The sequence below is a fragment of the Olea europaea genome, chromosome 3 (genome assembly GCF_002742605.1).
Source record: "Olea europaea var. sylvestris chromosome 3, O_europaea_v1, whole genome shotgun sequence".
Lineage (NCBI taxonomy): Eukaryota > Viridiplantae > Streptophyta > Magnoliopsida > Lamiales > Oleaceae > Olea > Olea europaea.
Window position 1 is genome coordinate 159,260 of NC_036239.1, and position 12,604 is coordinate 171,863.

Genomic DNA, 12,604 nt, shown 5'->3' on the forward strand with positions numbered 1-12,604 from the left:
TTCCACGAGTTCGTCATAGGTGGAAGGATTCTTGCTACGCACGTCCCTCCAGAATAAAGTGTTCATGTTGAGGTCGCCTTTCAGGGCTAAAAGGCCTTCTTTGTCAGTAACCTGTTCGCAGTATGTGATTTCGTCCGTAAACCTGGCGAGATAGTTTTTCAGCGTCTCTCCAGGGGCCTCTCCAGGGGCCTGCCTCATGTCTTGCAGGCGTTGCACTAGGGCTTTTCCTTCTCTTCGCGAGAGGTACTGAATGCCTTCTTCAAATCTGGCCAACTTCTAATGCTTAGGGGAGGAAGCCTGCTGTACCACACTTCAGAGGCTCCGCCTAGTGTTAAATGGAAGGCTCTACATTTCAAAGTAGGGGAGGCTCCCCTGAGACTCATTTGTGTCATATACTTGGTGAGCTGCTTCTCCGGGTCCTCATTTCCTTCATACTTGGGGATCTTAGGGGACATGAAATTTGTTGGCATTAGGAAGCTTCGGATCTCCCTTGAGAAAAGGAAGGTTATCATCATCATCGTCAATCTCATAAGACCGACACGGCCCATCTGACCCTTCATCATCTTGAATGTTCTGGGGAGGTGAAGATGCTTCTCCTCGACTCCCCCACTCGACTATTTTCCTCTTGTCCCTCCTATTTTTAGGAGGAGCTTTTCACTGGGCAGGCCCTATTGCTAGGATCCTCCCCTATCCGATCGAAGATGCTTACCGACCTCTGTTCTTCATATTCTTACGAGAAATTGTTCCCCAAGTGTGGTTCTGATGGCTGGTTCCCTTGCACATAAGATGTAGCTTCGGTGCCCACTTCTCTTTCGAGAGGGCGTTCTCTGTGCTGAATGGTGTGGCCTCGAGAACGAGATACTGAGGCTTCCTGCACTGGAGTTCATGCATGGCCATATTCTGAGCTGCGATGTCTCTCATGCCCACAGCTATTTTAGCCATTCCTTCAGTGAGCATGGCTGTTCTTTCACCTCGACGACGCCGATGATGGGGTCTTTGGTGAGTAACATTGTTATGGAGCACCTCCTCTTCAGAGACCTCTCTCATGGGGTTGTCGTTTTCATGACTATAACTCATCCTATCTCCTTTTTCAAGGGTGGTGAGAACTTGGATTTTTCAAGAACGTGCCCTTTTCAAGGTTAGTCGTTAGTTTTCCGATGATTTCTTCGGTGGAAAATGCAGAACTTTGAACGGGAAGTGCTTCCCACAGACGGCGCCAATCGGTTGACCTCGAAAATTGGACCTTCTACGTGGCCAACCGAGAGCTACTCCACGTATTTCTCCCTGCGCACAATCAAAGCACGGTCAGACGCACACGGTCGGGACCAGCGAGGGTGGCGACGACCGTATACACTCCGACAGTCAAGTCAAGTTCAGGTGGTTGGAATAGTACCCAGGGATTGTGCAAAATAATAAGGGGGAGGAGAAAATATATATATGCTTGCTATGGAGTGCTATGTAGTAAGAGTTTCATTACCTTTGCCTCTTACCAACCCTTGGGTATTTATAGGTAGGATGAACCATTGGATGTGGGGCACGTGTGTACATATAACGGTATGAGGTGTCTACTCATAGGCGTCAATCAGCTGCGTCTGTAGAGTGGGCGGGTAATTACTTCTCCCGAGTTGAGTTGACATAAAGTTGATAAGTCACATCAACTAGTCTCATGGAGACGTAAAATCAATTTAAACCTTAGGGTCAAAAATGATCTTGACAAAGATCTCCTTCTGAAATTGGCGGCAGATCTTCTGACAGAGGTCCCCGGAGTGCACTTCGCCTCGGCCTCAGGGGCGAAGGCGCTTCGGTCAGTTCAGCAGGATCGCCTATGTCTCGCAGTGTGATAGCAAGTCGTTGACATTGGGGAGATCATTTCGAAACCACTTCGAGTGGGTGTCTAGCAGATCGGAGTGTGTGGTGGTGGACATTCCGAGGTGGTTTACTTTGATCTTTTATAGGGTTCACGGTTAAAGTCCAACACTGAAATCAATTGAGGATACACTTTGATCTTTTATAGGGTTCAAGGTTAAAGTCCAACACTGAATTTAAGCATTCTATTACAGATTTTCAAAAAGGGAAAATTAGCCCAAATTGTACATATAAACTATACAATTCAAAATTAAGGAAGCATAGTTTTAATTTCTCAAATCAGGTGGTAATTAAAATTAAAATTAATATATTAATAATTATCTTATTAATAATTATCCTAAATCAAATTAGATAAAATCTTTTCAAACAATATCATTACCATAACTGATCCTAATCAATCTTCCTTGCTGATGAGTGTATTTCACTCATGCTTTAGGCACACTCTAAGCTTCATATATAACTCATTTCTACAAATTTTAGAGCATTTTAATGTTGTTATATAAGTTGATAAAATTGAAAGAAATAAGCAAAAGTTGGCAAAATTAGAAAATGGGTTAAATTGTAAGAGATCAAAAGTTCAAGTGCTAAAGTGCAAATGCTCAAAAGTTGTGTCGGACCTCACAATGAACATTTGAGAGTGCTAGGAGGATAAAAAATAAAATCAAAAGAGTGAAATATAGTGAAAGTATGATTACACATCAATCTCCAATCAAAAAAGTTATGCTCCGAATTTTTAATCTCATATTGAGACCATTTTTTATATAGCAAACATTTGAATTGGAAAACGCTATCTAAAGCAAAGTTGTAGCACTTTGAATTATCTTCCAACGCATCTTGAATCGGCTCAATGAGAAATCAAGAGAAGAAGTTGGTCCCTAGACATTTTATTCAAGTAAAATCTCCTTTCACAAAACAAACTTATGTTTACAATTGGGGTTTCAAGTTGTGAAGAATTTTAGCCATGGGATTCGTGGTAAAGTTGTGTATGTAAAGTTTCATGGCGGGGAAACTAGGATCCACATCAGGGTATTTTGGGACACCCTCTTTTGATGAGAAACATGTACCAATGATGCGAAAGGGTCACAGTTGGACCCTTCTGAGTCCACGTTCTTGGGATTAAGTGATAATAGATTGTGTTAATGGGATATGCGTGAGAAACAGGGAATGCTTCAGAAAATTATAAATGCAGGTTTGCTAGTGTTGCACTGGACCCAGGGGTATGAATTCTCCAGAAGGAGTTTTGCCACGACTGGAGATGACTCAATTATAGTTTGGTCACTTGATGGGTAGACAAAGACTGGTTTTTGAGGGTGCCACGGTGGGTAAGTTCAGTGTGATATGGAATTTTCAACAAGTGAAGAACAACACAAATTGTTGCTACCAGAATCATCAGGGGCCTAATTGCTACAAAATAGGGACAGATCCATTATCAAAAGGTCGAATCATGCACGGCAAATTTGCCCGATGACAATCGTTCTATTAATGGTGAGTTACAAATAGGCGATTGCAAGATTTAAACATAGAGATACCATTGGAGGGTGCAACTTGGGAAACTTCAGAACTCATACACACAAAATTTCCTTCATTTAAACCTTGAGGACAAGGTTAATCTAAGGGGGAGGCCAACTAAAATTGAGAAAAAAGGAAAGAGGAAGACTAGAGCAAGACAAGCAGAGGAAGAAGGAAATGTAGCTAACGGTTTTATATAAAAACTCAATTAGGGAAACGGTGTCGTTTTGGATTCAAATGAAATATTGTAAAAGCTAAACGCGTTTTCTTTAGTTTTCAGTTTCCCTTTTTACACTTTTGACTTTCTATTATAACCATCAGGTGGAGGAGAAAAGGGCACGATGATTGTACGTGAAAAATCCCTCTCTCTATACTTTTTCTTCTTATTATCTATTTCTTATCTTCTTTAATCTCCTCTTAGTTGCTATAATCGATTTGGTTATTCCAATTAATATTGCAATTAATATACCTAGTGTTGAATTCTGTGTTATTGTTGCTGGAATTGTTGGGTTGAGATTCAAGCTCAACCATTACAAAGAATTTGATTAGAGCTCTGGAGGAATTTGGCTTACTAAAATTCACTGACGATATATAATATGAATAGATTATTGTTATTTATTACCTGATTTTTGAAATATTTTTTTTAAGTTTGTTAAATGTAAATTTGTATGCTTGGAGTATTGTAATTTTGTATTTTTCCCTTTTCAAAAAGTCAAACATTGCAAAAATCACCCAATGAACAGAAAAATTAAACATGCACAACCGATATTTAACTATAGCAATGATTTATTATTTTTATTTAATATTATTAATTTCCAGTAGGAAAAATATTTACAAAACTGGGTATGCGAAAGGCTATGTGACAGGGTGAACGTAAAATAAGAACCAAAAAATACATCTAGGCAGTGACATTCCAATTAATATCTTTTGCTAGTTTGGATAAAATAGACGATCAAAACCAGTATACCTTTTGATGCTTCAGAAAATTATTACCATATAAGAACATCATCACTCATCACTTCCTTTGTTGCCAGTTGCTAGGGGATGCGAAGGAGCAGTACCACGAGCAGACCGATGTTCCTGTAGGGTGTGAAAGGCTAATAAATGAGATATTTGCCCTCTCCAAAAAGATAAAAGAATTTTTTAAGCCCATCTTTGGCTAATAATAAAAGGCCAAACAACTTTTATCCACACATTTTATAGAATACACAAATACTATCCACTTAGAGAAATACTACAAAAAAAGGGTTTCGGACATGGTTTAAATCTAGGCAGACACGTGTCTTTCACTGATTGAGTAGTTAGAAAAAATATCTTTCGGCTATCCCTGTCAAGATCCATGAATACGATACCAATTAGAGAAATGCTACAAAAACAGGGTTTGGAGCAGGGTTTAAATCTAGACAGACACGTGTCATTCACTGATTCATTCACTGATTGAGTAGTTAGAAAAAAATATCTTTCGGCTATTCCTGTCAGGATAACTTTACTGATGACCCACTTATCCACCACTAATTTTCATTTATTTATAATTTAAATAGTTTATAAATACTTCCGAAACGGTTTGGCCTTAGTCAGCACTGTTCAATGACAAAAGATTACATATGAGGGGCAGACATAAAAATCGACTAGGACTATAAAACATTTTGTAAGATTTTTACTTCGACTTGATATTATAAGTAGCTTGAGTAGAAAAAGAAATTCGAGTCCCTTTAGTTTGTTGGTTTAAATCGGAACAGAATATTCGAGCAGGGCATACTGAAAACAAGTCACATTATTCAGTACTAGTACTTAGTTATATAGGAAAACAAAGGAAATGAAGCTCACCACGCGGTAAGAAAGTTCATCAGCCTCAAGCATATGAACAATTTGCCCCATCTTTGGACGCTTGCTTGCATCCAAATCTATACAGCGAAAGCAAACCAGAAGTACTCTCTTCAAAGTTCTGGGAGGAGGAGGAATTTCAATGAGGGGGTCGACCAACTCTTCACCACGATGATTTGCTACCATTCCTTTGAACCAATCAACCAAATTCACCTGGATTTAGTAAATAGAGTTACAATATGTAAATATGTTGTTATTAATATAAGTACATACTTCAGGGGAAGAATTAGTTTACCTCCCCAGGTGGTCTGGAATAGTCGACTGGGCTCTTTCCAGTAATTATTTCAATGAGAAGAACTCCAAAACTATACACATCGTTCCCCTCATTAAGCATACCAGTGCTTGCATAGTCAGGGGAGACATATCTGTAGCAACATGCATGGTTAACAATAAGCAAATAAATTTTTGTTACTATCTTTCAAGCTGACTGCTGCTTAATGGAAAATCAAACTGTCAAAGTCAGAGAGGAACAGACCCAAATGTTCCCATCACTCGTGTTGTAACATAGCTTTTCTCTGATCCTAGCAGTTTGGCAAGTCCAAAATCCGAAATTTTTGGATTCCATTTCCTATCTAGAAGAATGTTGCTAGACTTCACATCACGATGCACAACCTTGGGCTCCAATCCCTCATGCAAGTATGCCAGTCTGTGACAAAATTGACCGACTCATTCAAAAAATGGAAGATAAGAACATAAATTAAAAAATATATATCTGTAAAATTTGACCATTGGACTTCCAGGAAATTTTTCCAATATAAACATTGCGGTAAAAATATATACTGTGAGACATAATATCTCACCCTCTTGCTGTCCCAATGGCAATTTTCATCCTGATCTCCCAAGTCAAAGGGCTAACAGGCCCCACAATACCATGTAACCACTGCTCCAAATTGCCATTATCAATGTACTCATAAACTAGCAACCTAAATGGAAGGAAAGAAAACATAGTTATTATTTTTAGTAAAAGATAGCGATATCTACATGACAGATAAATTCAACGGCCAGTCACATGTACCTTTGAGCACCTTCTACACAATAACCCATCAAGCCCACGAGGTTCTTGTGTCTTACCTTTCCAATGGCTTCAACTTCCACCTTAAACTCCTTCTCTGCCTGACCCCTATTAACAAGTGAATCACTAAGCATCAAATTGAACAGAGTTTGTTTCAATGTACAAAGAGCTTAGGACTTCTTTTGAAGTTTAGTAGAAACTTGAAGTTACGGTCACTGCATATTTTTATATGCATCCATCAATTCAGCATTTTGCTAAGGTCAATCGATTGATAGTGCAGTTGGTAGAAATGTCATTTTCAAAAAGAAGAAAAAGAAAAGATGTTTGACGTGGAGTTCATGTTTTAGAATCAATTTCTTCCATTTCCAGGAACTCATTCACATATGATATTCTCTTCGAAAAGTTTATCTGGAATATGAAGCAACCACTAATGCAATCTTCTACATGACTAAAAACAACTGCATCCCTGTTCTGGTATTTGTTGACGCATAACTCTCCAACTATGCAGATATATATCCGTTGCTTCTCATATAATACAACATTATTAGCACCGTCACTCTTGAATTTTGCAAATTGACGAAGCAAAAGTAGGTGCCAGAAAATATATACTTAATTATCATCGATCAAGAACATAACATCCATCCCACCCAATATTTTCTGTAGCAAGCCAATTCGGGGTCCCAAAAGACAATATTTTCCATCAATAAATAGTTGCTCCTTAAAAGTGTTCTATAGAAGCCAAATATCATCCACCTAAGCCAGCATAAAGTCATAACTGCTATGAGAAAATTAACAAAGGAAAAGGGATGGAGAAAAAGGCGTTTAACCAGAAAAGGGCGGAAACAAAAATAAGATAAAATCAACTGACAAGAATGAATAATAAAGAAACAAAAGGAAGAGTTTTACTTTGTTTTTCTCATCTTATAGTCAAAAAGAGACAAAAAGTTGGCCAGTTTTCAAAAAAAAATAAAAAATAAATATCATTTCAACATGAACTACACCTTCTTACTTCAATTATATAATATCAAAGAAAGAATTAACCAACATGAACTGAAAAAAAAAAAAAAATAATAATAATAATAATAAATAAATGAAATAAAAAAACAAAAATCCATTATGTTTACAGCCTTTTGCGATGAAGGTAATATAATAAACTTACTCGTTGTTTAGGAGATTTTTCACGGCAACAACAGAGCCATCGGGCAAAACACCTCTGTAAACGATGCCGTAGCCTCCTTCACCAATCACATTATCATCCGAAAATCGATTTGTTGCGATTTCCAGGTCCTTCAAACTGTACCATCGGCCCCACCCAGTGTTATTCAACCCGTCGGTGGACGCAGATATAGCAGAAGACGATTCGCTCCGAGTTGTACTCGACCCATTGCTCTCCGAACTACCCTTTTTGCCCTTAGACTCGATTGCAACACCTTTTATCACATCTGGTGTAAAAAAGGCTTTGTTTTTTACGCCGACTGTATTTTTTTCAGCGTGATCCAAGGTTTTGATTTCCGTGATCTCATTACAAACCAGAGGCACTAAACCTGAACCGTGTTTCTCACCAACGCGGCGTCGTCTCGAGTTCCGATTCCAACGGAGGAAGAGGAAAATTAAGAAGAAAATGAAAAGCACGATGAAGACAGTCACGATTATGATGACGTAGAGTTTTTGTCCAAGAATTGGGGTTTTGGAGGTGAAAAAGCTGGAAGACGAGTTTCCGGAGGTCTGATTCTCGCTTGAAGACTTGTCGGAAACAACCATTATTCCGATGAGTTTGTAGAGAGCCGTTAGCGTGTGGAAAAGAGACTACAGCATTTGAAAATAACGGTAAAATTGGTGAAGATTGGTGAATTGAGGACTTCGGAGGTTTTAGGCTTTTAGCAGTAGAGACTGGACCGGAGAGTGGACACTTAACGGATAGTTAACAGAAACCGTATGCTTTGTATATTTTAGGCTTAGTTTTCAGAAATATTACGAAAGGCCCAGTTAGCTGAGAAGGAAAAATTAAACAAAAATATACAAAATTTCAATTAATACGGCCTAATTTAAAATTGACAAAATCTCAATAATTATTGCTTGATTTAAAAATTAACAAATTGTTCTTATACCCGCTTCTATGGTTTTAAAAATACTCATAAATTTCCTGCGGCCAAAAATTTGGTATGGAGTAATCACTGCGGAGGAGGGTCTCTTGTGCCCAGAAGTGTACGGTCAATGGGGGAACCTGTGATCCAGTTGAGGCATAACCCGCGATTTATCCTTTCTAAAGTTCTAGGGTCATGGATCTTGGAGATCCAGAATTTAGTCTGGTGTAAACTGGGATATCTGGATATCAAAAAAAAAAAAAATACTCATAAATTTATACTTAAGTCGAATATTCATAATGTCTTTTGCAACTATAGTATGACAATCGTTTTATATCGTACCCTTGATTCCATATTTGCATAACACTGAAATTTTCATTGTAGATAAAATACCACATGATTATATGACTATCGTTTAGACTTGAAAAGCACCATGCAATATCCATCAATTAATTCCAAAAACGAAAGCTTACACTTGAATTCACTAGTGACAAAGCCATTTAAATCAGGCAAAGGGAATACAAGGAAAATTAATATTAAAATACCACCAAACTTGACAAAAGTCAAAAAATAATTGGGACTAATCATTCACCAACTACAATTTGCTTACAATCAAGTTAATTAACCATGGAGATTAAAATCAAATTTTTAGAAAATTTTAATAAAAATTGGAAAAATATATGATTAAAATTAAATGTTAATTTTGACTTAAATTAAAATTAAAATTTTAATCCCTACCAATCAGAAACTTGATACATTTATGCCCTACAGTCAAAGATGACATATACATTTTACTAAATTAAATTGGATTAAATAAAATCGAAGCAAAACGAATTTAAATTGTTTGTTATTTTATTCATATTAATTCAATTTAATGTACTAAAAATAATTTTTCATATTATTTAAACAGATCCGTATTTTTCTTGTATTTTCATTCACAAAGCTTGATGATCCATGCATTTGCTCGACTGAGTATATCTAGAGAAATGTAAAACTTTAATTAACTACATTTCACTTTAATTTCAACAGAGATCCCCCAATATTTCACTCATTCTCACACTTATATCCTCAACTTTTTTCATCTAATTTTTATCTTTAATCTTCCTTCTAATTAGCAAGATTTAGGTCCAGATATTCTATCAGAGCAAGAAAAATCTTTTGCCTAACTTTTATAGTAAAAAATTAAACGTACAGAATTATTTTCCACAAAAACATTATAGACCCTTACATCCGATGGACCCCACGTATATTAAAATATTGCAAAAAAATGACCCACCCACCCTGGTATATGTGTGTTCTATACCATTTTTCTGTAAGTTTTAGCTTTGCTCACTTTTATATTAATTGTTTATCTTGCTTATTTAAAAATATGAGAGCGACTGATTGTGGGTGTTTTTCAAGAATCTAAATCCTCCAGAAATCAACGGATGAAATAAAAATATGATTGCGGTGGAAACACACACACACCCATGAATGGATTAGAGGCGAAGAGTGGAAAACGAGCTTGTCTATTAGCGCAGTCATGGATTTCCTACTGTTCATTTGTATATTGAAGCCTCAATCAAATAACTTCATGATCTACAAATACATACCACTTATTGAAACATAAATTAATAGTATCATCTGAATAGCAATGAGTTTTTCTTGCGTATCGTATGTCAGTATCTACTGATGACTTGAGCAGGGTAATGGCCGTGATTGCAGAGCCTAAAGAGAATTTTGAGGACTCGGGAAAAGGAGAAGATAAGATCACCTAAACGGTCTCATGTGAACGTACTCTGGATCTTTCTATCACCGAGGAATAGCAAAGTCTAAGTCATGCAAAGAAGACAGAAAATACGTGTATCAGTGGAAGGATACCGGATGATATATATACAACAAATAGCAGCGGTGATGAAGAAGGGGAACATTAAATAAAACATTGCAAAAAATAACTAAAAGATAGATGAGAGAATGACTTTCACTCGAAAAAACTATAGTTCAAAGATCCTCTGAAGGTCCTATGCTGATCAACTCCAAGTCCCTCTCAAGTTTGATATTCAATCTTTTGTCTTTGACCAGCATTTAATTATGGTTCAGCTAAAAATTAAATCTTTAGTATATTTTGATAATAAAAGTTGCGGGTTCTATGAAATGTGTGATTAAATATAAATTTAAAGAAAAAATATTTCTAGAAAATGGAGCCCGAACAGGGGTTCAGTTAATACCTAGGGTATCAAGGCCGGATATGAGAGGGAAGTAGAGAAGGGGAGGGGGGTGGCCGGAGGGGGTTCTTAAAGTACAGGTTCGTGCATACACTAGATATGATCTCAGCAGTGACTCATTATTCCGATTAACGAAAACACGCTCACCTTCAAAATAGATATTTATATCAGATAGAACAAATCTAGTAGAAAATGTTCAAGAGTAATGTCCTAAATAAGCTGTTAAATGAAATGTGATGATCACATACAATGAAAAAAAAAAAAGAAAAAAAAAGAGACCAATAAATATGTTACAACCGCTTTTGTTGAACCTTTAAGCGGCCTTGAAAATGGAAACAAAGGTAAAGGCATCAACATATTATTCCAATTAGCAAATAATGTTGTCCATAAATCAGTCAACAACGTGTCTCAAACGAAACAATATTTTTCCCAACATGATAAAAAAAATGTTAGAAACTCTTTTCCATGTTGAAAACAAAAAGAAAAAAGAAAAACCAAACTTCTAAATGCATCTATCTCTGTCTATGCCAGCATACACCTTGTTACAATGACATTGCAAATCCTATACCAGCAGTAGAAGAGAGAACTTATCAAGATACAAGTGGCAGATAGAATCACAATTCATGAGCTAAAACTATGAAATGAGTCATTGAATTATGCATTTGTATCCATGTTGCCTTGTAATCTATACTGATCGTCACACTGCGCCTTTTAACTTCTACGGGGATTCCATGTACTAAACATGAGATTGAAAAAATCAAAGAACAGAAAACCTAACTAATGTTTTGCCATTGGCAGCATGCACTTTCATCCCATTACATTCATACTCCGACATTTTACAGCATCACTTTCAAAGAAAAAGTCATTAGGCCTTTTAATTTCATGGTTTGTCAATTTACAGCACATTGCACCTTGAACCAGACCAACTCCGTTGTATTATTTAACAGCAAAAAGGTATTCTATTGATCAATGCTCCCTACTGTGGGTAAACAAAAAATCTATCTCTTTCCTAAATAATTCACCTACTTCTCCAACATCAACTTCAGATAAAAATTGGTGCGAAATGCATTAAGAACAAGGGAAAATGTGAAAAAGCATATTAGTGCTTGATAGATAGCAACACCATTTGCAGTCAAAACAATTGGACGAAATTGGCATAGACTTACGCATATTGAATTTTCACAGCTGGGGCTTTAATGTTTAAAGGGTATATTGCCAAATCACGGAAGATTATGAGGAACAAATCAACAAACTGCATTTTACCCTTAAAAAAAAAAGAATAAATTCAAATTTCAAAAATGAGAAATAAAAAAGGAAACAATGTAACCTTGAGAAAGCAAGCTCCAGCAGGAAGAATCAAAAGCGATATTGGACTTCAATCGAGTAGATGCAATGACGCTATGGAGTGGCAGCTTCGACTCCAGACTTCCCACCGCTGAAAGAATCCTGCATTTGCAATCAACTTAATAACAAAATAATTTTCGGCATAAACATCGACGATACTTTCTCTGTCTTTCCGTTTCAAACCAAAACCTCGACCTTTGCCACTTGAGCTATAGTTTTATTGAACAAATGAATGTGAACACGCACTTATTCCAATTGAATAACTGAAATTGATAATGGAATACATATATGAAACTACATGTGACCTGTACCTTGAAGTGGCAGTAGGGAAGTTTCTAACTGAAGAAGAAAAATGAGAAGTCGGGATGGGTTTTGGAGCTAGGGTTTTGAGTATTGTGTTGGAGCGAGTGCACATGGATCTCCCAGTGGCCATGACGGCAGATCTACACGCCATAGCCATTTCTGTTGGCTGTTGCGGTGTATTTGAGGTTTTGGACTGGGGACGAGGGATAAAGGTGAGCGGCCCCAAACTCCCTCAGCTTTGTGGAATATAAGCGCATTATCTAGGGTGGGATAAAACTTGCCAATTGAAACGACCCAACTGAATCGAATCTAATCGAGATTAGTAGTTTTTCAAAGTAAAATATTTGAAAAGGTATCAAAATTGAGAATCGATGAGATTAGTTCGATTCTAGACGAAT

At 36.9% G+C, this 12,604-nt stretch overlaps 2 protein-coding genes across 4 annotated transcripts; both read right to left on the bottom strand.

Annotated features, from left to right (window-relative positions):
• Nucleotides 1-4,163: 4,163 nt before the first annotated feature.
• On the bottom strand, nt 4,164-8,593 carry LOC111380503 (probable receptor-like serine/threonine-protein kinase At4g34500). The gene is made up of 7 exons (XM_023004088.1): nt 7,431-8,593; nt 6,275-6,379; nt 6,060-6,182; nt 5,735-5,905; nt 5,495-5,624; nt 5,203-5,412; nt 4,164-4,455 (listed from the first exon to the last, which is right to left on the bottom strand). The coding sequence occupies exons 1-7, from the start codon at nt 8,030-8,032 to the stop codon at nt 4,384-4,386; spliced, it is 1,413 nt and encodes a 470-aa protein (XP_022859856.1). The 5' UTR covers nt 8,033-8,593; the 3' UTR covers nt 4,164-4,383.
• A 1,254-nt stretch (nt 8,594-9,847) lies between these two features.
• On the bottom strand, nt 9,848-12,496 carry LOC111380512. Of its 3 annotated transcripts, none has more exons than XM_023004105.1 (3): nt 12,215-12,486; nt 11,887-12,005; nt 9,848-10,166 (listed from the first exon to the last, which is right to left on the bottom strand). In XM_023004105.1, the coding sequence occupies exons 1-3, from the start codon at nt 12,361-12,363 to the stop codon at nt 10,147-10,149; spliced, it is 288 nt and encodes a 95-aa protein (XP_022859873.1). In that variant the 5' UTR covers nt 12,364-12,486; the 3' UTR covers nt 9,848-10,146. The 3 variants fall into 3 exon arrangements, with proteins under 3 accessions (XP_022859873.1, XP_022859867.1, XP_022859881.1); XM_023004099.1 differs by lacking the exon at nt 9,848-10,166 and adding an exon at nt 10,173-10,706 and having other exon boundaries at nt 12,215-12,496; XM_023004113.1 differs by lacking the exon at nt 9,848-10,166 and adding an exon at nt 10,739-11,121 and having other exon boundaries at nt 12,215-12,489.
• Between the last annotated feature and the right edge of the window lie 108 nt (nt 12,497-12,604).